The 25,613-nt window shown below is 37.8% G+C and overlaps 1 protein-coding gene across 1 annotated transcript in view; it reads left to right on the forward strand.

Annotated features, from left to right (window-relative positions):
• Nucleotides 1-1,265: 1,265 nt before the first annotated feature.
• Nucleotides 1,266-25,613, forward strand: part of SLC26A7 (solute carrier family 26 member 7) — a 152,213-nt gene continuing 127,865 nt past the window's right edge. The window contains exon 1 of the mRNA XM_053558910.1: nucleotides 1,266-1,555. Within this exon, the coding sequence (XP_053414885.1) occupies nucleotides 1,363-1,555 (193 nt within the window). The 5' untranslated portion in view covers nucleotides 1,266-1,362. The remainder of the gene's footprint in view (nucleotides 1,556-25,613) is intronic.

Below are 25,613 nucleotides of genomic sequence, written 5' to 3' on the forward strand. Positions count from 1 at the left end.
AGACAGACAACAACTCTACACTTTAATTTTAAAACAATGGGTAAAAGTAAAACAAGAGGCCTTAGAAAAAGCCATGGGATTCAAGTACTTTGTAATTCTAAAGGCTTCCAGAAATCAGATTTCTAGTCTCTGGACAAATGGGCATTAAAAAGGGCTGCAGCAAACTATATACATAGTAATCTTTTTCTTGGCTTCACAACTTCAGTTAGCATATTGGCTTTTTGGTTTGTTTCCAATGGCATAGTTCATAAATGTAGTCTTTCTCTGCTTGGGGCCGAAAGAAACAATCATAAAATAAAAATTATTGATAATCTGTTCTATTATAAAATGTAATGCCCCTTCTTATAAAGAGGGCACCCACCCCTAAAAGTTATGTGAAAAGAGGGCAGCACCCCGAAAAAGGGACAGTTGAAACAACAGTTTGAGCTGTATGTTATTCCTCAATAAATTCAGTTACCATAGCCTAAGCATGTGAATTATACGACTTAGAAAAATAGAAAAAACTGAATGAACAGTTTCAGAGACAGGGACGGTCTCTAGCCACAAATATTTGTTCATTGTGATACATATTTTCGTAACTGATGAGGTGAAATTTCAGTTTGTTTATGAGATTTAGTTATTTCTTTACCAGACGGTGCAGTGGCTATCTGAATGTTTCTGAATGAATGAAAACCTCATCTGCCAAGGAATAAAAAAACAATAAGGACCTTTAACAATGCTGTGGTGTCTCAGAATTTCATAGAACTGGCAGTCGTCTGATATGTTGAAAATATATAGCTACCAAAGAAGTAAGGCCGGATTCTCTGAATACATTCTGCGTGACAGACTCCTCTGGCAGTTTTAGGATTTTTGCCGAGCTTGCAGGGAGAGACTGGGCAAGCGGGAGGCTTCCTGGTTTCATTAGCATAGCCCAGCCCACTTCCAACACACGCCCAGAACTACCTCATTAACCACTGGGATTGCAGCCAAAAACATAAGACTACAGTGAATATAAGGGGAATTACTGGCAAGAGAGCTGTAGACCAACTTAACACTCAGCCCATTACTTTTCCAAGATCAGAGAAAAAACTACACTAACAGCAACTGCTTCTTATTCAGATAAGGATTTAAGGTTTTAATCTATAGTTTTTATCTGGAGCAATTAGCTGCATCATAATAAGATATATAGCCCAGCTGCACGTACTCGAGTGCTTCTGTTAATCTCTCTGCCTTTCTCTCCCTCTTTTACTTATTTTCTGGGTAACCTTGACATTGTAAACCACAGACGAGTTGGAGCCTGGCTTTGAAAGGAGGTGTTCAACAACATTTTTTTTTTTTTTTCTTGTTTAAAGAAGTTTACTTCTACGAGAGGAAATCTGGAAAATGACAGGAGCAAAAAGGAGAAAGAAAAGCGTGCTCTGGAGCAAGATGCACACCCCCCATTGTGAAGACATAAAACAGTGGTGTAGAAGGCGGCTGCCTATTTTGGAATGGGCACCATATTACAATCTGAAAGAAAACTTGCTTCCAGACACTGTGTCTGGGATAATGTTGGCAGTTCAACAGGTGACCCAAGGTAATGTATTGCATTTGTTTTTCCTGTATTATGCAGAATAGATGTCATTTTGCTTTCTTGGAAAAGTACTGTCACCTAGGATCCACAATGTAGCTAAAGAAATGGATATTAACTTTGGGGAAATAACCTACTGGATATCTGTGTACAAGAGTTTTTCTAATTGTCTCCTCCCCTGCCCACGTTTTGATAGCTATTAGGCATTGAACTGATTTTTGAACGTTTTTACATATTTATGATGTTATAATTCATACTGTTGTAGAGTAAAAGATCAGTAATTGTGGGAAAATCAGTTTTTGCAATGTGATCTTACTGATAAAGTTTCCTACTTTCACTGAATCAAGCTATAAAATATCTCCTGGCTTGAACACAATCATTTCTGAACCTAATTAGCAGCACATAATTACCTGTTGTAGCCTTGAGAGTTGCTATAAACGAGGAACAAAGCTTTCTGTACATAAAGATGGCTCTTGGCCAAGAACATAATTTGCAAGGAGAATCCTGTATGTCCTTAGAGCTTATATTTTACCGTGTATGTTGATTTACTTTTGTATCACATTACTTAAGAAATTTAAATTAGTGAGACGTCTGATTTTCACTTTCCCAAAGCAGATTCTAAATGATATTCTGGATTTAGGTAGGTGTTCCTATTGCTGACAGCTAGTGTGTTTTCCTTAAAGGTATATTCATTACAGTGTTGGTCTAATTCAAATAATAATACTTCTACCTGTAGCAAGGAAAAGAATTAATTTCTTAGCCTTGAGAATCTGGAGCCGTTTTCTTGGCAAAGACGCTGTAGGTTTATATTTCTTTGCAATCTCACTGCTTCTCTGGCTTTAACTATTATTTATACTGTTAAATTATAAGCACTCTCTTAATTAAATTATTCTGTAGCTGGAACAAACTGGTTTTTGTGTTTGTGTTTTTAGTATGATTAGGAACATCTGCCCTGGTGGCTTTACTTTAAAATACATAATACTATCATATTTTATGGGATTCCATTTCACCAAATAGTCTGGCATTACATTTTTAATGACCATTTGCCAATAGCAAAGCATAGTAATCTTTCAGAAAAATGCAAAGTAACTAGCAGGTTAGGGCATTTTTATCCTTGCTTTTACTTAAGTTTGAATTCAAAATGCAATACTACCATCCCTACACTTTGAAAACGTAGGTGATGAACTCATAGGGGCTTTTTCATCATATAGTTTCAACATATGTTATACATTTATGTTGTTCTCATTTAATGTAAAATGAATGAGAATTATGTTTTTAGCAATTTTTTTTACTTTTGGAAAATATCTGGTTAATAATAAAATTTGGGGGCATGACAGAGTTACCTATGGTACATCATTAGTGATATTGTTTATATGTCTTTGGTAGTTAATTGTATGGCTTTTATTTGGACATAGATTTTGAGAAGTTTCCTTTATGAGTCATGTATTTCATTGGTTATAAAGAAACACACTGGCTGCCCCTCCCTTCTCCACTGGGGACTGGTAAGAAGCACAAGGCTTACTCTCCCCCTTATGTGTTGGGAAGCAAAGGACCTGACTGGTGATTCTCTTGGAAGGCTACCAATGAATGGATAAGATTGTGCTGCTAGGAAGAACTTAAAAGGCTTTTGCTGGTATATGAAAAGGCAAGTCTTTTCAAAAGTTCCTACTCTTTTAAAAACAGTTCTCTCCTACTTTTTCATGCTCATCTACCTTGGAGACCATATCATAAGCTATCACTTGTTGTAAGGGGCACCGTGCTAAACGTCTTACATAATCATCTCCTCCTACCCCTCCGCAGTCCTGAGAAACAGCAGTCTCCTCTCCGTTTCCCACGTGAGAAAATGGAGGCTTGGAAGAGAAAGGAATTTTCCCTGGACCTCCGACCTGATAAGTGGTAGAGTCAGGACTTGACTCCAAAGCCAACACTCTTAACATTTTCACTTTATACTTCACACTGCCAAAATAACCAGACTTCTCATAATACCAATGTTATTAGTAATAGAAGACATTTCTTTGGAAAGGTACAAATACTCTTCCCTTCAAATTTCTTTTGCATTCGGGTTTCATCCCTGCAGGTTTTAGATTCAAGGGCAAAGTGACAAGAAAAATAACTAGAGTAGGATATAGAGCTGGGAAGGTGTTTAGATATCATCACATCATATTTGTGTGAATATGATAGTGGCAAAAATTATTAGCTCCATTCCTTTGGGGACATTAGAAGAGAGGAGGTTATTTTCGTTCATGTATCATAACACAAACAAAAGTAACACTTACCTTTGTTAATTCCCCTGATTTTTCAAGCAGCTTTTCACTTACTCAGCACAATTGAATTAGATGAAATTACCAAATTCAATGTTTTTTTGACCTACATTGATCAAATGTTGACATATATTGGTCAGAAAACATGAAAAGTTTCTATCACTAAATCTAGTAGATGTTTTTCATTCTTCTCTCTTAAAAAATACATTTAAAATTAAGAAGAATGATGGAAACTAACATTGGAGTGTTTTCTATATGTCATATCAAAAAGCCATTTAAATTACTTATTAATGATTACCTCGTCATTAAATAAAGAAGCTTTTCTGTTATCAGTGTACCTGATTCCTCTATAGAACTTCCTGTATTGATTATCCTCTTTCTAAAACTCTTTATTTTCTTGGTTTTGAGTACCACTTTTTTTTTTCTCCTGCAGCTGTCTGGCTTTTTCTTATGTTCTTCTGTAGATTCTACCTCCCACTCTACCCCTTAAACATTAGTGTCCTGGAGACTCAAACCCTAGCCTTCTTCTCTAAAAGGAGGAAAGGTGATTTCGTCCACACAAAATACTTTAACCGCTGTTCTTGTGCGAATGAAAATTTCTTCTGAGGGGCAGTGCCTGTGGCTCAGTGAGTGGGGCGCCGGCCCCATATGCCGAGGGTGGCGGGTTCGAACCCAGCCCCGGCCAAACTGCAACAAAAAAATAGCCGGGCGTTGTGGTGGGCGCCTGTAGTCCCAGCTGCTCGGGAGGCTGAGGTAAGAGAATCGCTTAAGCCCAGGAGCTGGAGGTTGCTGTGAGCTGTGTGACGCCACGGCACTCTACCAAAGGCCATAAAGTGAGACTCTGTCTCTACCAAAAAAAAAAGGAAAAAAAAAAAAAGAAAATTTCTTCTGAAGCTGAGATATGTGCCCTTAACTATGCAAACCTAGCATGTTCTAACAACGCTTCAAATGCAACATTCAGTCTTTTAAAACAAATGGAATGAAACCACCATCCTAACCAGAATTATAATAGTGATCAAAAATAATAACAATAATTTTTAGGCATACACGTAAGCGCTACTGTATGGGCACTCGACATATATACAAAGAATAAATAACCAGCCTAAAGTTGCACCGCTAATGAGTGGAGAGGGTGAGCTTCGAAGCTCTGTGATCTGGCTCCAGAGGCGATGCTCTCACCGTTATGCTAGACTACCTCCTGTGCAAGGCCTGTAGTCATTCACAACTCTGCTCTCTCTTTTGTGACCTTGCCCACTGGCATATAATCAGCCGCCAGGCTCTTTTGTTTCCATACCCTAAATATCTTTCCAACCAAGTAGTCTCACTTCATGGCCCCTGCTGCTGCCCTAATTCTCTGTCTGAACAATTACAGTCATCATCTTGTGAGTTTCCATTCTCTTCCTTGCCTGTATAGGCTATGTTCCACACTTCAGCCAGAATTATCATAAAAATCTGAACCTATTGCTTCCCTGTTCAGAATTCTTTGATGACCTTCTATTTCCTTTAAAATACAAACCAAATTCTTCAGCATATCCTGTTAGAACATTAATAATCTGGGCCTCTTGACACAAAGCTCTACTCAAAGAGATCTCTCCTCTGAGAATTCTTCCCAATCTCCTGGGAAGGCTTATGTTTTCTCTTCTCTCCCTCCCTTTGTACTTTTCACATATCTCTATGATAGGCTTTAACACATTGTATTATAATATTTTGGTATAACTCTTTTCGCACTGGTTTGTTAACCCTGGAAACAAAGACAATGCCTTAATCTTTATATTCTTAACTCCTTATATAATGGTTGGCACTTAAATGTTTGTTGGAAATGTTTGTTCTAGAGTCTGGTGATGGTTCTACTAGGAAGGAAATTGAATTTAAATTCATCCCTATGTTCAGTGCCTGTGGCTCAAAGGAGTAGGGCACCGGCCCTATGTGCTGGAGGTGGTGGGTTCAAACCTGACCCCGGCCAAAAACTGCAAAAACCAACCAACCAACCAAACAAACAAAAAACCATGGGTTATTGATTTTTTCTAATTTCCTTTACTTTCTTAAAGTCACAAAATTGCAGCCTTCCAGATAAATCTGGTAGAAGATATGTTTCCTTTGTCCCAAACCATTTTAATTTTTTCTTTAGCCAATGTTAATAACTATGAATAGTTCATATAAAACTCCAGATGCCTGGCTTCTCTTGAAAAAGCCGGGGAGTCATGGACATCCAGGGCTCAAATTCCAATGTGGCAACAATCTGCTGGCCCTTGATAGAGGCCACCTATTGCATTTTGCCACATCCCCACCACTCACAGATTCACTGTCATCCTTTTCGCTGGTATTCCCTTTACCTACCTACTCCTGTGGGTGGCTACATTTGTTTCCCGGGCCAAGACACTTTCTACCATGTTGTGTTACAGTGCTTTGGATTTATCTTTTGATTTAAAAACAAAAACAAACAAACAAAAACCCTTTATTGAGAGATTATACAACATTAACTTCTTAGCTTAGATCCACAGAACCTTCGTGTCTGTGAGTCCGGACTAATATATTCCAATATATTTCATTTCTATATAATTCTTGCATTGTCTGCTACTTATTTTAAAAAAAGATTTCTTCAAAGAAGTCCATAGGCTTTAATCAGACTACTGCCAAAGGGATGATTGTCTCTTTTCAAACTAAATAAATGTTAAGTAGAGATGCATTCATTTCAAGGCAAGAGGATAAAAAAACTTTAGTTCATACCACCATATTCAGATACTTCTTAGAAGCTATTTGTATTTTTTAAAGTATTTTAAAAATTTGGGGGGTCTCACATTGGGTAAGAGCCTTTATAGTTGACTCCAATGTTTTTTAACTGGTATCTTGAAGTCCCTCAATACCAAATGTATTTTGTAGGTGAGCAAACATTTGTAGAGAATGTCATTGACTTAAAACATGTCACCAACATGTTTGGCAAGATAAATAGTACAAGACTCTGCTCTCTAGAGTATTTAGTTCATATTCTAGCCTGGCTTACCACTTGGGGGGAAATAAGTTATTTTGTTTCCAACATGAAAAGTCAAGCACTGAGACAGGGTGGAGACCTGAAATGCGTGACTTGCCATGTAAGAACCCAGTCCAGGGAGGAGAAATATGAGAATGTTTTGCCTTGCATTCCAGGGGATCACCTAGAATTTTTTCCCCCAAACCATGAAAATTTTAAGCTGCCATAGGGTTGCCTGATGTTCAACCACAGTGTTTTGGGCTGCAGACAAAAGATGGATGTTCCTTATAATTATGCACAATGTGTGGCCTTACTGGCACCAAAACATATGTGTGGAAGCTGAGCTTCATTGCACTCCTGAGGGCAGCTTAGTGACATGTGGAACAGTAAGTGGAAATTCCTGAAGCATACTGCATTGCAAAGATTAAAGGCCTGTCTGGGAACTTTTCTCTGCGAGGTCTTAGCCTTGGGGACACAGAATCTTAGCATTAGCTATGTATCTTTGACTCACCTTCCTAATCACTATATCTTCCGGTTGGTAATTTCTCTCTTTTCCAGGAACAATGGCAGCTGAATATTCCTAAATAAGTCTAAAGTATACTTTCCTTGACCTCCATAAAAATATACAGAGGAGCCATGGCTCCTTCTGGGCTTTCCCTTCTTTTCCATTTCCCCTCATTCCGTTTTCTCGCTATAGCTCCAGGCTTTATTTGGCACTACTGATTCTTCTTTTATTTGTCTTCGTGTAAAAGAATGATGATTCGGATGTCCAACTATGTCTGCGCTTAGCATAATGCTCCCGATAACAGTTAGAGCCTTCCACATGGAAGAGCCATGACCTTCTTTTTAGGGTGTTGAAAACTTGGCAAGATTTGCAACAAAATACACTGACAGTGAGTATGAAGATGAGGTGTGTGGTCTACAGAGTAATAGGGCTCTGTTTTCACCAGCTATTATCCCTTTCTGCTTCTTTTAGTAACTATACCTCAGAGTTTGTTGTTGTTGTTTGTGTTTTGGTTTGTTTGTTGTTTTTAAGGAAACAGCCCCTTTTCCATTTTTAGTACATGTGGTTTAGGTGAGGTTGTATTCCTGGCAGTAGGGACTGTGTTCAGACTGGTCAGTGGACTGAGTCCCCATATATAGAGTTCTCAAACTTGTGTATGGGGCATCCATTGGAACCACCTATGGCTTAAAAGAACACTGGCACCCGAGTCTCATCTCTGGTAATTGAATGGGATTCTCTGGAGGTTGTGCCCAGGCATTGAGTCGCTGTTCTTTTTCTGCAACAGTGTTGAGAGCAGGACCTAGATGCAGTTATTGGTCCCTATGAAGTCTTCTGGTCCAAGACCTGATACTGAGCACAATTCCATACACCTGGCCATATTCCTGACTGATTTAGCAATCAGATCTTTTCTCTAGGCACAAGAGTATGGGTTCACTACACAGGAGGTCAGTCATTTATTATTTTAAAGTGGTAATGGCAATTACCAATAAATGACTCAAGTGGTCAGTCTGGTCTCAGCACATGTGTGGAACCTTTCAGGAAATAGCTTCCTTTGTATGTGGACTGATGAAAGTAGGGATTATGTGGCTCCATAGCTTCCCAGGACCTCCATAGCCTAAAAATGAAGCCGCCTGGCATAGGGCATAGCAGAGAGAACGCCAGTGCTGATGACAGTTGCAACACCCTGACTTTTCTTTGTATTTGCAAACACATGTTTCTTTGCTAATGTGGGTTTAAGTTGGGGTTCTTATCATCACCTTAAGGACATTTGAATGCTTTACAGTTTGAATGCATTACACCAGTTGTTTTTAATCTTACAAAACCCAGCAAGATAGATATTAGTGTACTTTATATTTTCATGAGATGAGGAGCTTGAAGCTCGGATCGTTTGATGAGTTGACCCCAATTCTAGAACGGCTAGGATGGATTCAAACCTCAATGCACCAGGCTCCATTCCTCCCCTCTTTGTGCCTTCTGTTTTCCCATTTGCTTCTAGTGTGGCAGACACAACCTGGGACTGGGGCTGACTCTGAGCCTCCCTTCACATCAGCCCACCAGGCCACATCTTCCCATGCTGACATGCCATCTGCCTTTATAAAATAAAACCTGTGGTGTCCCATCAGGAGAGAACTCTGCTGTGGAGAAGCTGTAGCATGAGCCTTGCTCTTTCCCTTGTGGTTCTCTTGCTGCCCCCTACCAGGTGGGGTCACTTACACCGAGAGGGGCAGGGGAGGCATGCTTTGGTACTGGCCTGAGCATCAACAGACAAGAGATTTCTCCTGTGTGGCAGAGGTAGCACAGGATAAAATATTCAAATGAGATTTCACTGAAGGTTAGGGGGCAACATAAGTGAAAAAAACAAGAGAACTGTGAATCTGTAACCACACTCTCTCCTCTTGGCTTGGTTTGATCCCTCTGATCTCAGCTCTGTTCTCCTGTAACAAGATAGATGCCATCTCCTGCCCTAACCACCCCAGCCCAGAGCACCACTGCAGACGTTTACCCTCTCCCGTTCTGAGTCCAAGAGAGGAGGGCTTGCTTGCTCAGGCTCCCCTAATCTTTCTCTTACAGAGATATCTGCCCGGTGCACCCACAGACATGAACCTCAGCAGCACAACTTCATTTCGTCTTAATGCCATTTCCTTCAATAAAAAACCACACTGGACTTTTCTGTTTTCCATTCTTCATGCTGAATGATCTTCTTTTTTTCTCTCTATCCATTTGTTTTTCCTGAGCTAATCCATTTTCATTTCTTTAATTGCCATTTATTTATGGATTAATTATAGAAATATATGCATTGCCAGCCCAATTTTCTCTTTTGGGCTCTAGATATAAATATTCAGCTGCCTATTGGAAACGATCTTAATGTCTCCAGGGACAATTTTTTTTTTGACCCCAGCAGGGATCAATTTTAAAACTGAGCACATCATTTTTGCTAACGAAACCAGTCCTGATCCTCTATTCTTGATTATAATGCAAGGCACACCCAACCCCCATATACTCAGCTGTCCATGCAAGAACCTGGGAGGGATGCTGCTTTCACTTTCCCCTCAAAAGCCATATTCAATTAAACAAGTTCTTTAAATTCTTTTCTCTTAATGTCTCTCAAACACATCTGATGCTCATTGTCCCTTTGTTAACGTCTTTGCTAATAGTAGATAATATGTACAGCTAACATTTGCTAGATATTTAAAATGTGCCATAAATTGTGCTAACATTCATTGTGTATTATGTCAATTAACCTTTATAACAAACTGTAAATGATATTCGTGATAAAATAAAAATAATAAAAGAAGCTCGGATCGTTTGATGAGTTGACCCCAATCAAACAGGATTTGATACTGTTTCATCTGTTTTGCAGATGAAGGAAAATTGATTAATTTGCCAAGGCAATGCAGCTTGTGTGAGGCAGAGGAGTGTTTAAATGCAGGTCTCTGACTCCGGAGCTCATGTTTTCACCTTATGAGGAGCTGCCGGAATTCCTTCCATGCCAGTTACAATGTCTTCTCATGTGCAGTGTTGTCCTTCTATTATCTATCTTGAAATTCAGAGAATACATTTTGGGTTAGATAGTAGAGATCCTTGTTCTTAAAATTCCTTCAGCCACACCACTGCAAATAGCTTTTCACCTGTGATTTCACCATATGCGGCACCCTTGCCTTTGACCATCTCCTTATTGTCTTCTTTCTGGCCAATTTCTCTCACTAGCTCCCTCTTAGAATTCCAAGTGTTTCCCTGGCACTGAAACTATAGGTGTGTACTATTGGCTTGCATTACATTGGAAGCTGACATTTCAATATTGGAAGACTTAATTTTAAAATTGTCCTTTCTTCATTTCAATATAATGATCTAAGTCACAGGCAGGGCCTGTATTCCCAAATGGCAAGGACAGGCCGAAGTGAACTTGTTCCCGCACCTCTTATGTGGGCATGAACTTTCTAATTTGCCATATTCTTCAAGACTCCCTATTCTCTTTTTCTTTCTTTCTTTCATTTTTTTTTTTTTTTTACATCAGTACTGCTTAGCTCCTGTTATTCATTCTGCTCAGATCCAGAGCAAGTGTCAAACCCAGCTTAAGACAACTTGACTCTCCAAACTCATTAAAACATTCAGAGGTTGGAGTTGAAACACATTCTGTTAGTAAAATATGTCAAGAATGGAAAAAAAATATTCAATGTTTAATACTAATATGAAACCAATATATAAACAATTGCATGTCCACAGGAATGATAAAACACAAATATAGTTTAACAAGGTGGGGGGAAGAGGGGAAAGAAGAGGGAGAGAGGGAAAGCCAATAGCAGGGAGGGCAATTGACGGGATCTCACCTTATGTATCCAATGTGAGGGTGTTCAGCATGGAGTGAAGGGCTCAACTACAACTTGAACTTTGCCTTGGAAGTGAGAACAATGTAACCTAAAAATTTGTACCCTCATATTAGTTTAAAATAAAAAAGAAAACATTCAGAGGAACAAGGTATGTAATATAAAGGTAAACAATACTTAGAAGGCACTTACAGCTATAAATAGCTGACTTGCCTCTCATTACATGGGGTTAGACTTCTGAAAATGTTTTTCAAGGCCCTTAAATATCTGGATCTCATTTACCCTTCCAGCCAAATCTCTCACATTGCCTTCAGCCTTGGGACACTTGCATGTTTTGTGTCCTCTAAACTGTATAATCTCCTCCCTTGTCCCATTCGCCAGATTGTATCTGGCCATTTTCATGGCTGGGAAGTTTAGCTCCTGTTAGAGTCTTCTGGGGCTCCTAAAAGAATACCCATGCCCAATTGCCACCCTAGACCAATTAAAGCAGAATCTCTGGGGGATTTAGGGGAAATAATTTTATATTCTGGACCTCAGCTTACTCAACTACTAAAAATATGAAGTAAGGTGAGTAGCCAGGGTTGAGAAGTACAGGCTTTTTCTTGACACACCTATTTTGTTTCCCTATTGTGTTTGTTTCCTTACCTAATTCTATAGCATTTGCTTTTGATTTATATTTGATATATTTGATTTGTCTTCTGAACTGTAAGTTCCTTTAGGACAGGAATAATTCACAGTCCAGGGTGACCAACAACCTTGATTGAGTTCCAGGGAACCCTTTCGGCTCCCAGCCACAGTATCTGGTATATAGCAGACACTCTAATGTTTGTTGGCAGCAAACAATCATAATTGAGGTAGGTAGAGGGAGCTTACCTGTGCCCACTCTCTTTTTGGTGGCTGTTCCCATGGAAACTTACAATCTCTTACCATTTCTAATATTTAAATTCCTAGATGTATTGATTATGAAGCTTCTAGGTTATGGTAATTACTTATTTTCATGCTTATGAAATCTCACCCGGATAATAAGTTACAGGATGAAAGCATGATATAATTTGCCCTGACTTCTCTAATGATTAGTATTACTGACTTTTGATTAATAATATTTTTCAGTGAACCAAGAGAATGTATGTCTATAGGAATTCATTTTCACACAATTGTGGTTCTTGAATATATGTAAATTTACCCTGGGAGACCCACTTAAACTATCACTTAACCATGGGCCCACTGACACTGTGAACTAGACAGCTGATTATACTATGGTTTGCTAATGACAATCCTGAGACCACCACAAACCAGATACCAGAGGGCAATGCCATTCATCATGACCTATGTATAATTTGGGTTTGATTTTTTAATATGTAATTCTTGGAAGTGCCTACTGCAACCTAATTATTTTGTTTTTAGGAATACTAATCTGTCTTGCTAGGATTCTTTATCCACTTCTATTAAAAAACATTTGAAAGAATACAGGCTTTTGCTCTTGGAAAGAGACAGAAAAGTATAAGACAACAATCCAACCCACAAGAGGCTTATATTATTTTTTCCTTCCTCAGAAATGTGTGTGAAAGTATATGAGAATATGATCTTGTTATTTCAACCTTGAAGATAGCATTCTGGTGTGGGTATGTAAGGGTGGGAACATTTTCTTAATGAAAGTTTGTGGAGTATTGGTTTCAGCCACTTACTGCCTTGAGTAGGTTGTATAACCCAGGGAGCTGCCAAAGAACTCTTGTGTTTATATTTAGGAACATGAAGACTAGTGCAATGTCATTTACATAGAATAATATAAAAAGAATATTTGGTCGTAAGAATCGGATTAATAAAGAGAAAAAAGTGGCAGTCTTAAAAAACTAGTAAGATTTGATTAGTTACACATGTACCGTGTTACATGAAGTGATATTTTAAGGAACCAAGTCCTAGTCATTCCTTCCCCAGAAGATATCCAGGGTAACTGAGTCCACAGGTAACATTTAGAGAAGGGCAATTAGTGTCCCAATTAGTATCGAGTTGGTGTGCAAAGCATAGCTCTATTAAAGCTGAACTGGAACAAAACAGTTTGGCCTGAGCTTTCTTGTTTCTTCTGTAGCTAAGGTTTGGATGTGTTTGTGGAAAAAGAAAGAGAAGCATATCAGTTTTTACCTGAAGCCTGGGCCTGGTATTTTTATCATGAAAGTAGCCTGAATTAAGAAATAGTAGAAGAGAAAAACAAAACCACACATTTGGATAAGGCCTCCTTCTCCTGGGAAACGTATCCTCTTCAGAGTGTTCAACTTTGACCCTGCCCATTAGCAGTACTACCTTTGGGCTGCGGAAGTGGAAGGTCATGGAGCAAAGGGGTCTAAGAACTTCTCCATAGTGTGAGCCAAGGTTGTGGCACTGTACATGGAGAGAAGCGGATAGCATCAAGACAGTGCAGAAGGCGGGACTGAGGTCAGGTTCAGGAAGGTTAGTTAAGATGTACAAACTCAGAAGTATAAAGTTTAGCATGTGAATGACAACCAGTGGGACTGGGACACAGAATGTGAAACTGGGGAAAAAAATATCAGAAGCTTATGCAAAGTGTACAAGCAACTCAGGGTTAGAATCTGGGTCCAACGTTCTGGTAGACAGAAGTCTGAGGTACAGTCTAGGGAACCAGTGATGTCAGTAGCTCTCAGAGTCTTTTCTAATATGAGTAGGACTCAAATTTTAATGAGTCAGCCTGAACCCATGGAAAATGGCGAGAAAGTACACCTGACTGGCAATAAAAGTAAAGGCAAAAGAAACCAACCAGCCTCACATTAGAAGATCAGATTGGTCTCTCAGCCTTCCTGTGGATTATTGTAGAGCCACTGATAGAGTTATTTGACAATTTTCTTCCTTCTCAGTATGGAGGGTCAGTAGTTAACACAATCTCAACCCTCTAGTGCCCCATAGTTTGGATGGGGAGTTCTATTGACATTGACTTTAACTATTACCTCATTATTAAAAATTAATGGTTCATAAAGTGTTTGATTTTCAGATAATGTAATCATATATTTTGAAGGTTGATAAATATAGTGCTTGATTTCATAAATAGTTATTAATAATAAAATTGATGTTTTAGTACTTTAACAAGTAAAATAACCATTACTTTTGATAGATTTGAATAATTTAAGTATTAATAACATGCCAGTGTACCAAGATGCATAAATCTTACCCCAAATGCTGTGAATCTTTTTAAAACTTACAAATATTATTTGTATTTAAATCAATTCTATCTCAAGTTTTCCAATCACAGCAAAGTGGTCAATAGTAATTTTAGGATTACAATTTTACAGAGATGAAAATTGGGCCCCACAAGTAATTCTATGGTCCCAATTATATTTATATATACATACATAAATACATACATACATACATACAAGTGTGTGTGTATATCTCAGTCAAAAGTTGCTATTTCTGTAAGTCTCTGAAATAGAAATTGAACTATAAGGTGGGAACCATCAGGCAGATATCAGGAATCTGTCATAATGGCTTTTACTCTATACTCAGTGTTTCTGTTGCTTTGACGATTTATGGCCATGCTGCTTTGCCTTTATAGCCTTGGCTCTTTATGTTAATCACAGAGACAAGTATTTGAAACTTTATACTGGAGCTATCTTTTCACACATCAAAAAACTTATATTTGAATGGGAGATTTCTGTTTATCTCTTATTTTTAAAGAAAGCTCTTCTTGACTGAGCTCTTCTACGAGTTCAAATTTCTCCTTTTAATTTGGCATTTAAGCCTTGAAGATACCATGTTCAGGAGTCTGGTTAGTAATATCCAACCCTATAAAAATGCTGATACTCATTTAGTTCTTTCCTTGTGCCAGTCTTGTGGGGGGTTATGGAGTCTCTTTCTTCTAGGCTTTGCCTGGAATATTCTCCCGTTCCCCTTCTTTCCTTCCTATCTCCTTTGGAAGGTTCATCCTCCAAGTCTTAGAATAAACGACACTGCCCTAATCCTTCTGGAATAGACTCTTTTTCTGGTGACCCCATAGCTTTTGAAACTTGTTTATTTTTAAAAACTTCACATGCAAATATTTATTTACTCTGTGTATTTCCTATTAAACTCTAAAAGCTATAAGTGCAGAAGTAGTGTCATGTCTATTTTATTTATCACTAAATTCCCTGTACTTGCTTAAAGGACCAGCACAGAGGAGGTGTCCAAAAAATATTTTAGTTGAATAAAATAATTGTTTTGATAGGCATTATCGTTCCACTTTTTTTAAGAGCAGAAGACTGAAGTTCAGGGAGGTTAAATAACTTGTGGAAAGTCTCAGAGATGAACTAAGATGCCAATCCAGGTTGTTCTGGTTTCCTAAACTTGATTACCTCCAGGGTAGGTCCAGGACAACTGTAATAGTGCCCGGGATGATGGGCTTTGTGCTGCAAGCCCAAGTGAAAGAAGACATGGAAATCCACTTATCACGGGTAAAGGTCCTGCCTACAGCTTCCTCTAGGACTAACAAATGTCTCCAAGAAGTTCAAGGAAATTAATTCTAACATTTTCTTCCAGCTACACCTGTAGAAAAATCAGAAGCATTTCATCAAAGCACTGCTAAAGGCCAAATAGAAGGAGAGGGGCTGTGATGTCAGCACACAAGTTAGCCCCAGATATGCAATGGCCCTGCCACTCTGCCACTTCAGAACATTTTATCCTTAAATGCCTACATTGCATAGGAATGACACAGAAACACACAGAACAGAAGCCAGGGGAAAAGAATAAACCTAAAAAACCAAAATACCACCTATCCTTCTTATAACTGAGCCTCTGGGAAGATAACTGTCTTACATTTGTTTTTAATCTCGCTTGATCTTTCCTGTGATGTTTCTTCTGTTGTTCATAGCTCTCTATGTGGGTCACTTATTCTCTCTGACCAGCTCACTGTTGGGTTCAAACACTTCCCAACTATTTCCTTAAGAATATTTGCCTCCATAGTTTCCCCAACCTCATCAGGTATCATATCAACTCAGGAGGTCACTTTTTTAATTTTTATAAATGTTGTTTATAATTGACACATAATAATTATACACTGTGATACTTTAATATATATAATTCATTGTGTTATTTAAAGATCAAATCAGGGTAGTTAGAATCTCCATCACCTCAAACCTTTATCATTTCTTTGTGGCAAAAGCTTTCAGGATCTTTTTCTAGCTATCTTAAATATACCACACATTGTTATCACCTGTGCCATACTATGTCACCGAACACCAAAACTTATTCTTCCTATCAAACTAATTTTGTAGCTATTGACCAATAACTTCAAATTTCTATAAAGTGTGTCCCCTTCCGTATTCAAATTAGTTGACCTTTTCCTTGGTAAATAGGGCTTTTACCCGTGAATGGCTTAGTGTCATATAGATGTGGTGATTGATCAACTAGATATTATAGGTTATCCAAGACGTTTATAAGATATCAAATATTATTACAGCATTTTTGCTAATCAGCACCACTTTCTACAAGTACCATCAAGAGAAAGTCTAATATGGCTTTTCTCTATTTAGATCTGTATTTGTGACTTAACTTTGTTATAATTATAAAGACTTTTTCCAGGTCCACTATAACTAAAATATAATTTCTTTTGCTTTCTACCACTAGCTTTTCCTGTTCTTACACATGCATTTTTAATTTACCTAAGTATTACTTTCTGGTTGGAGCTTCCCCTAGCCATTCATTTCAAATGTTCCCCCTTCCTTGTTGTCCCAACCCTCCTCATGTCTCTTATTCTGTCCTGCTTTTTCCTTTTCATAGCACTAAATAATTTATGTATTTATCGTATCTACTTTTCATTGTAGGATGCCTTATATTCTCTTGTGTATGCCATGAAAGCAGGATCTTAACTTACTGGGTTTTTTTTTTTTTTTTTTTAGATTGATTGTAAGTGTCTAGAAGAGTATTGAGACATAGTAGATAATTCTGTTAATTTTTGTTGAATAAAAATATTATTTTAATTATTGTTACTAAGATCAATAACCTGGACTCCATCATGTAGCTGAACTGAAAGAAAGAGATGATGAACTAGCGTGTATGGGGAGGAACATTCTTGTCTCTGCTGCTTTTAGACTAGGGAGTAGTTTGGAGAAATGTTATGGAAAGTTAATTCTCAAAAAACACTGAAACATGTTGGGGAGCAATTCCTATTTACCTTTATCTGGGTAAAAGTATTCAAGGGGAAAAAGTATCAAGACCTACGAGGTGTCTTTTATCCTCAAGTCATGGCTCTGCCTTAAGTGCTTAGCATCTCCTAAAAAACTGGCCTTCAGCACCCTTGTATTGTTACTGGCCTCTGTAATGAAATGCATCTTAATGCTATTTTATGTCTTGTTCACAGCCTTCGTAACTCTGCCTGCTTGCCCATGCTTACAACTTCTTCGTCTACCTGATAATCAGGACCTTGCTTTTAGCTTTACTTCCCTCCTAATATTCTCTGTTACTCCAGTTAAATTTATCATTTCTAAGACCCTTTCTGTGTTCACCTAGTTCCATGGGAAAGATCCTAGTACTTTGCATGATATATAATAGTTTACTAATAAATGGAATGCTCCTTTTCATATTCCTTAATAATAGATGTTCACAATCTACTTAGACATATGGACACAAAAGCAGGTAATTACAATAATTTTGATAAGTACTGCAAATGAAAATATATAAGGTAGACTAACAGCATTAAAATATAATAAACTCTTCCTGGAGTGGGAATAAATTGGTAGTCAGCAAAGATTTCTAGGGAAAATTATGCTTTAACCTGATCTTGAAGAATGAATAAAATTTTACCGATAGATTACAGATGCAGGGAACTATAGACAGATTCAAAACACATGCAGTGATAAGAATGAAAGTTTGGTTTGTTTAAATACTTTCTAGTAGTATAACTTGATGGGAATTGAAACTGGCGAATTTCACATAGTTCAGATCATAGAAACTTTGTGTAACTTGGAAAAAGTGTTTGGGCTTATTTTATTGGTGAATCTGGAGGAGTGTTAGGGAATGACATCTGTCCTAGAAGAATCACTCTAGCAGCAGCTTACATTACATACATGAAAGAGGAAAGTAGTTAGGGAAGACTAGTGAGAAGAAATTCTCTTCAGGAAAGTAAAGCATTGCTGTCTGATAGATAAAGGCAGGGACGGTGGCTGTAGGAATAGACAGGATGGGTAGATTCCATCCATATTAAGTAGAATAGATAAAGTTTGATCAGTGTCTTATGTGATGCAAAAGTGAAAAACAGAGAGTATTCTGGTTACTTCTAGCTTTCAAATTGGGTGTTTAAATGGGGGGTGATGCCATTTTATGAGATAGGGCATAAGTAAATAAAACCTCCAGTGTTTGTTTCTGTTTTGTTCTTAATGTATGTTATTTTGCTCTTATGGAGGGGGTTGGTGGTGAGAGAAACAAAAATAAACAATTTTCTTTTTTATTTGTTATGTGAGTGTTTGTGGCATCTCTTACTGATGTCCATTTGGGTTTAGTAGAACTTAAGAGAGATATCATTAAGGTGTATACAGTGTAGCTATGATAATGAGACTGGGTGGGGGCAATTCATGAATAATTTGTATAAAATAAAGAAAACTAAGGATGAAAGGAACCTTGGGTAACACTGACAGTTGAGGATGACAAGTGGTTGAAGAGCAGGCAGAGAGAGAGGGGAAGACGTGGTCCATGAATATCATTTTGAGAGCCACGGGCTGAGAAAGTTTAAAGAAAGATGTGATTTATGGGTGCAAATGCAGTGAACTTAAAATGTACATATGAAACATAAAGTTCTCAGACTGAGGAGAATAATGCTTAGAAAACAAAAGAGAAAACTTCAACAAGAAGTGAGAATTGGAACCTATGCTTAATGACAAAATCAAATAGACCCTCCAAAAACACTTCATAATTCTTGATGAAGGTGGGCAATTTGGAAAGGCCACTTTTTTTGTAAAAGAGGTGTCCATCCTTCAACTCCATTTCAATCTTATCTTCTAAAAAAATTTTCCATGTTTATGTTTTTCATAATTTTTCTATCTTCTCTGAACTTTGGTTACATTGATTGTTCTATAAACTGTGCTTGTAATTGTTTAATGCTGGATAAGGCTTTGTTTCACTTGAAAACCTTATAGTTCATATGTTTTGTCCCTTGATATCTCTCATGAAATTGAATATGTATTTGGGTATATAGTAAGAACCTGGTAAGTAAATGTAGAATAAGTGTCAGAAAGACCCCGGTCTTGGATTCTGGCTGCATCCGTTGAGCAAGTTCTTCAGTTGCTCTAAGATTTAGTCTTCCAATGTGTAACACAGGGGTGATAATACCTACAGATCCTTTGGAAAAGAAATGAGAGTATAAGGTGGTTAGGGCAGAATCCAGTACAGATAAAGTTCAATAAATGCTATTTTTTTTTTTTAATAAATTTGGGGTAGATGACACCATGGAAGTGCCCCATTTCTTTTCTTTCTTTCTTTCTTTCTTTTTTTTTTTTTTTTGAGACAGAGCCTCAAGCTGTCACCGTGGGTAGAGCGCCGTAGCGTCACAGCTCACAGCAACTTCCAACTCCTGGGCTCAAGCGAGTCTCCTGTCTCCACCTCCAAAGTGGCTGGGACTACAGGTGCCTTCCACAACGCCCGGCTATTTTTTGGTTGCAGCATCATTGTTGTTTGGTGGGCCTGGGCTGGATTCGAACCCGCCAGCTCAGGTGTATTGTGGCCGGCGCCTTAGCCGCTTGAGCCACAGGTGCTGAGCCTCTTTTTTTTTTTTTTTTTTTTTTTTTATTGTTGGGGATTCATTGAGGGTACAATAAGCTAGGTTACACTGATTGCATTTGTTAGGTAAAGTCCCTCTTGCAATCATGTCTTGCCCCCAGAAGGTGTGGCACACACCAAGGCCCCGCCCCCCTATTCTTATCATCTCTTTCCTATTAGAACATAAGCCAGTTTATGAACCTAAATTCCATCAAAGAGGGATTTTTATCTGGAGTTTTCTTAGTCTGTTTTGTGTTTCCATAACAGAACACTTGAGACCAGATAAATTAAAATAAGCAGAAATTTACTGGCTCCCAGTCATGGAGGCTGGGAGGTCTAGTATCAAAGGGCTGTCATATGGGAAGGTCCTTCTTGCTGTCTCACAACATGGTGGAAGATTGCAGGTGATGGAAGAGAACATGGAAGAGGGGGGAACCTACTGTCTCCATAACAGTATTACTCTCCTGCAGAGCCTTCTTAACCTGAACAACTCGTAATGGGCTGACCTCATAATATGTTTATAAAAGCAACTAAATTCCAGCATGAGTTTTGGAAGAGACAAACATTAAAACAACAGCAGAATTAATTGATATATCTCAAGTGCTTGGCACACAGTAGGTGCTTAATTCTAGACAGCTGTTTTTCTACCTGTAGATTTTAGCTGTGCTATTTGAAGGTAAGACAAAGATGAGAAGATAGAGAACATCAGCTTTGCAAGAAATATTTCAAAATCATTAGGTTAGAGAAATTGTAGGTAGCTTATAAAATGTTAAGGGACCCCCCCATTTTGCCAAGGATGTTATCTTTTAACCTTACTTCTAGCTATTCTTGATACCATTTAACATTTGCAGGTACTTCATGCATGAATGCACACATATTCTGTTTCTCTCCAAGTTCTCCTTGCCCAAACCTAGCCAGTTAAAAAACAGAAACAGGAAAAGAAAACAAATGAATCCAAAAGGGAATGTACACAGTTATGATTTAATAAAAATAAACAAATAAATGAATACATAAATTTAAAAAAGGTGGGGAGGGGAATGGGAAGAGATGCCAAATAGCTTAATTAGCATTTGAAGGTCAAGTATTCTATCTGGGTCTCCAGACTTGTGAGCCAGCACTTAAGTGATGACTGGGTAAAAGAACATTTTAACAATTCTTTGTTCCTGTGGCTCCGTGATCATTCTCCTTTAGTTCATTATACATAAACTGTTTGGGGTATTGCACTGTGCGAAGGGAAACATCCTTATTTCTTTCATCTGATGTTGAGTGTCCATGCTGCTTCCTTCTCTAAGACTGCATTGTGTGTTGGGCGGCGCCTGTGGCTCAGTTGGTAAGGCGCCGGCCCCATATACCGAGGGTGGCGGGTTCAAACCCGGCCCCGGCCAAACTGCAACGAAAAAATAGCCGGGCGTTGTGGCGGGCGCCTATAGTCCCAGCTACTCGGGAGGCTGAGGCAAGAGAATCGCTTAAGCCCAGGAGTTGGAGGTTGCTGTGAGCTGTGTGATGCCACAGCACTCTACCCGAGGACCATAAAGTGAGACTCTGTCTCTACAAAAAAAAATAAATAAATAAATAAAAAAAGACTGCATTGTGTGAGGAGGGTGTGCCACCATGGCCTGTGGCTCCCTGTGCTGCTCTACCCAGACAATTGCTCCTCAGTCTTGTTAAGAGTCAGAGATCAGCAACATATGCCTTTTCCCCTGCTCAGTACTTCCTCATTTTCTTGTGGGCCTTAGTGTTTTCTATTGCATACTTATCCACTTGAAGCCTGTGAGCTAACTAATCCTCTTTGGAACTATCCGGATTATCTTTAAGTAGTAAATTAACTCTTTCAGAGCCTGCTGTCTGTGTATAATCCAATTTTGAAGTGATTTAAACCATCACAGTCTGAAAAGTGGTATTATCTCATATATGTGGTTTGATGTTTACTTACATAATTCTGTCACTATAAAGGTTGAGGGACTACTTATTTTTTCTCCTGAATATTGAATATAGCCAAATAACAGCTCTTTTACTAAAAGTTTTACACTGTAGAAATGACAAGGAAAAGGTCTGCCAATTTTATTAGTGATCCTGAAAAACTAATGCATTGAATTTCAAAGTAAGTTTGAAAAGGAAATTTACTAACTTGAATTTGTATATTATTTGAATTCATATTTTTTACTTTTCAACGAAGGAGTTAATTCTTCCTGTAATGCAATTGGTCACATTTATGTCCATGAATCCTGGGTATTATAACTACCCCGTTTCCCCGAAAATAAAACATCCTCCGAAAATAAGACCTACTTACAGGAAAGATAAGACGTCCCCTGCAAATAAGACCTAGCGCATCTTTGGGAGCACAACTTAAAATAAGACACTGTCTTATTTTCGGGGAAACAGGGTACACTGAAGATTCCAGCAGATATAAGGGGTAGAGGATGGTGTTTGTCAAAATTCTTATCCCAAATCAGGCCTGCCTGTAGCCAAGATCATTTATTTATTCCTTCTGAGCTTACATTTGAACCTGAATTAATCATCTTTCTCCCCTTCCTCTAAGAATTGGGCTTTACGGGATTAGAAGTCTATGTTAGATCTCTCATCAAGATTCACACTACTTGGGTGCAGAAACAACTGCCAACCACCTATTTAAAGCTCTCAGGCAAGATTGCGATTTTTCTTAATGTACTATATATTATCATCCACTCCCTTCCACATCCCACAAACCTCCATAGTTTACCCCCATGTGACACTGAGACCTAGAAAATCAGGCATTGCTATTTCCGTTTTTTTTTCTCTTCCTAATCAGGGGTCTCAGAATCTGAAGTAAAAATGGTAAGAAGAAATAATGTAATGGCATATTTCATGTACATTTGAGTTTCTCCATGATACATGCTTCTGGTTTCTGTCATCCTTGGTCACTACATGAAATGAAACCCTGTCTCAATCAGCTTTCCTTTCCCTTACTTTTTTGCAATACTACCCTGTACATCCTCTTCCTGGGTCTGACTTCCCAGTCATAACTTCCTGCCAGCCTTTACCAATGCACCTTCAGGAACCTCTCCTCCTTTGGAAATAAACTCTACACTTTCAAAAACTAGCCTGTCTACTGATTTCCCCCATACAAAGGTGTTATCTCTGAACACCCCTCTCAGGTTGAGGCAAATCATCCTCCCACTACACATGGTAATTCATGTACAAAACACACTATACTTGTGTTGGCATGCTCAGTACCTACTCTGTTCAATAGTGCATCACCTTTTGCATATGTCCCAATCAAGGCTGATATTCTTCCTATCTGTATATTTTCAAAAAATTTTCAGGGTAAGATGTTTTAACAGAAGTTGATTGAGAATGCTGTCTCTTCCCAAACTAACTTCCTTTGGGTCACACTTGTTATGTCCAGTGGCATTGAAATGGCTGCAGATATTTTGGGGATCTGGATAAGAGAAAGTTGCCACAAAATACTGACACTGATGGAGTTAAAATAAACTTGTAATGTGGTGCTATACAAGGACATTGTCAAGGAACTAGGTAATTCTACCTATAATTTAAATAATATTTAAGTTTCTGAACAAGGAAACTTGAAATGCCCTAAAATCTTATAGCTATCGAGAATCTTAATGGAGGCTTTTTCAATTTTTCAGCTTAAGCTTCACATGTTGTTGTTAATTGGTTGTGAAGCTAAAATAAAAATGTTTAATGTATGAGTATTAAAAATCAAACTTAAATTTCCCCCAATTTAGAGCCTGAGTCAGAGTTTTATGTGTTTCTGCAGTATATCATTTGGGAGTATGAACCAAAAGGGCAGGGATGAGGGATCAGGAGGGACAGATGAGAAGAGGCTGCCCGTTGAGGAGCTAGCTGTCTACCTCGAATGCTTGATTGCTGTATCATTGGGACTATGGTTCCCAGAAGTTATCAACTGCACCTCCAGACTATCTATCATGGGGATAAAGTGGAGAACATTTATTCACTAGTTTACTCTCTCACTGGTCAAAGTTCACTCCTTTGGAATGTGTGAGTCTAGGCATTAACAGAATCCCAGAGCAGGTGTTATAGGAAGTTCCTAGTGCTCAAGAACAGAAGTAGCTATCATACACATACAAAGGTAGTACTTTATAGGTAGGGTATTATACTATGTAGAGGTATAACAGACAATTAAATAATAATAATATTATTTTTCTAGATATTTGATCATCCTAAAATTTATAATTTGATTTCTCATCTTAAATATTAACTTTATAACTAACTTTTTACATAAAATATTTTTTAAATTTCAGATTAACATATTATTAGATTACATAGTTTGCTTTCGTAAGGTACAAGTCCAATTTGTAGGTCTGTCCTTCACTTAGCCTTCACTAAGTGTGAAGTATACCCATGCAATGTACCCACTGGGTGGGAATTTTCCCAAGCCTTTCCCTTCCTCTCTCCTACTTGAATTTCACTGAGTTTTTCTCTCATGTGAACATGGAGTTGTTAACCTATCAGTTCCAATTTAATAGTGAGTACATGGGATACTTGTTTTTCTATTCTTGTGATACATTGCTTAGGAGAATAGTCTCTAGTTCAATCCAGGTTGCTATAAAAGATACAGTATCCACCTTTTATGGTTGAATAATATTCCATATTCTACATATACCACAGTTTATTAATCTAGTCATGTATCAAAGTGTATAACTAATTTTATCATTTTTTAAATTGACAAATGAAAAACATCCAAAGAGTATTTATGGCGTATAACACATGTATAATGTTGTGATATATGTATACATTGGGAAATGACTAAAGCAAGCTAGGTCAACATATGCATTACCTCCCACACTTTTTTGTGGTAAGAACTTCGAAATTTGCTCTCAGCAATTTTCAAATGTGAAATATATTGTTATTAACTATAGTCAACATATTGTACATTAGATAGTTTGAAGCTATTTCTCTTATTGAACTGAAATTTTTTATCTTTTGACCAACATCTTTCCTCACCCCAGCCTCTGGTAACTAACATTTTACTGTTTCTATGTATTCCATATATATTCTATGTATTTCACATGTGTATACACATGGTAGAATATATATTTCCACATAGAGAGTATGTATATATTTCACATACAAGTCAGCTCATCCAGTATTTGTTTTTCTGTGTCTGGCTTATTTCAACTCCATGTTCATCTACAATATCACAAATAATAAAATGTCCTTTTTTAAGGATTAATAGTATTCTATTGTGTATATAACGTATTTTCTTTATGCATTCATCCTCTGATGGACACTTAGATTCATTTTTTATCTTGGCTATTGTGAATAATGCTATACTAAACATGGGGGTACAAGTATCTTTTTAACATACTGATTTCATTTCTTTTGGATATATACCCAATAGTAGGATTACTAGATTTTTCTACTTTTAATTTTTTTGGATTATTCTTACTGTTTTCCATAATAGATAGACTAATTTATATTCCCACTAACAGTATATAAGGCTTCCTTTTTCTCCCTATGCTCACCAGTGATTATCTTTGTCTCTTTGTTAGCAGCCATTCTAATAGGTCTGAGGTCACATTTCACTGTGGTTTTTCCAGTAGACTATGTGGGAATTTGCATTCCCTTCATGATTGGTGGTGTTGGACATGTTTTTCGTATACCCATTGGACCTTTGTATGCCTTCTGTGAAATTTCTGTTCCAGTACTTTGTACATTTTAAAATTAGGTTGCTTGTTTTTGTTCTGCCGAATTGTTTGAGTTCCTTATATATTTTGGATATTAACCTCTTATCAGACATATGGTTTGCAAATAT

Source organism: Nycticebus coucang, chromosome 13 (assembly GCF_027406575.1).
Source record: "Nycticebus coucang isolate mNycCou1 chromosome 13, mNycCou1.pri, whole genome shotgun sequence".
Taxonomy (NCBI): domain Eukaryota; kingdom Metazoa; phylum Chordata; class Mammalia; order Primates; family Lorisidae; genus Nycticebus; species Nycticebus coucang.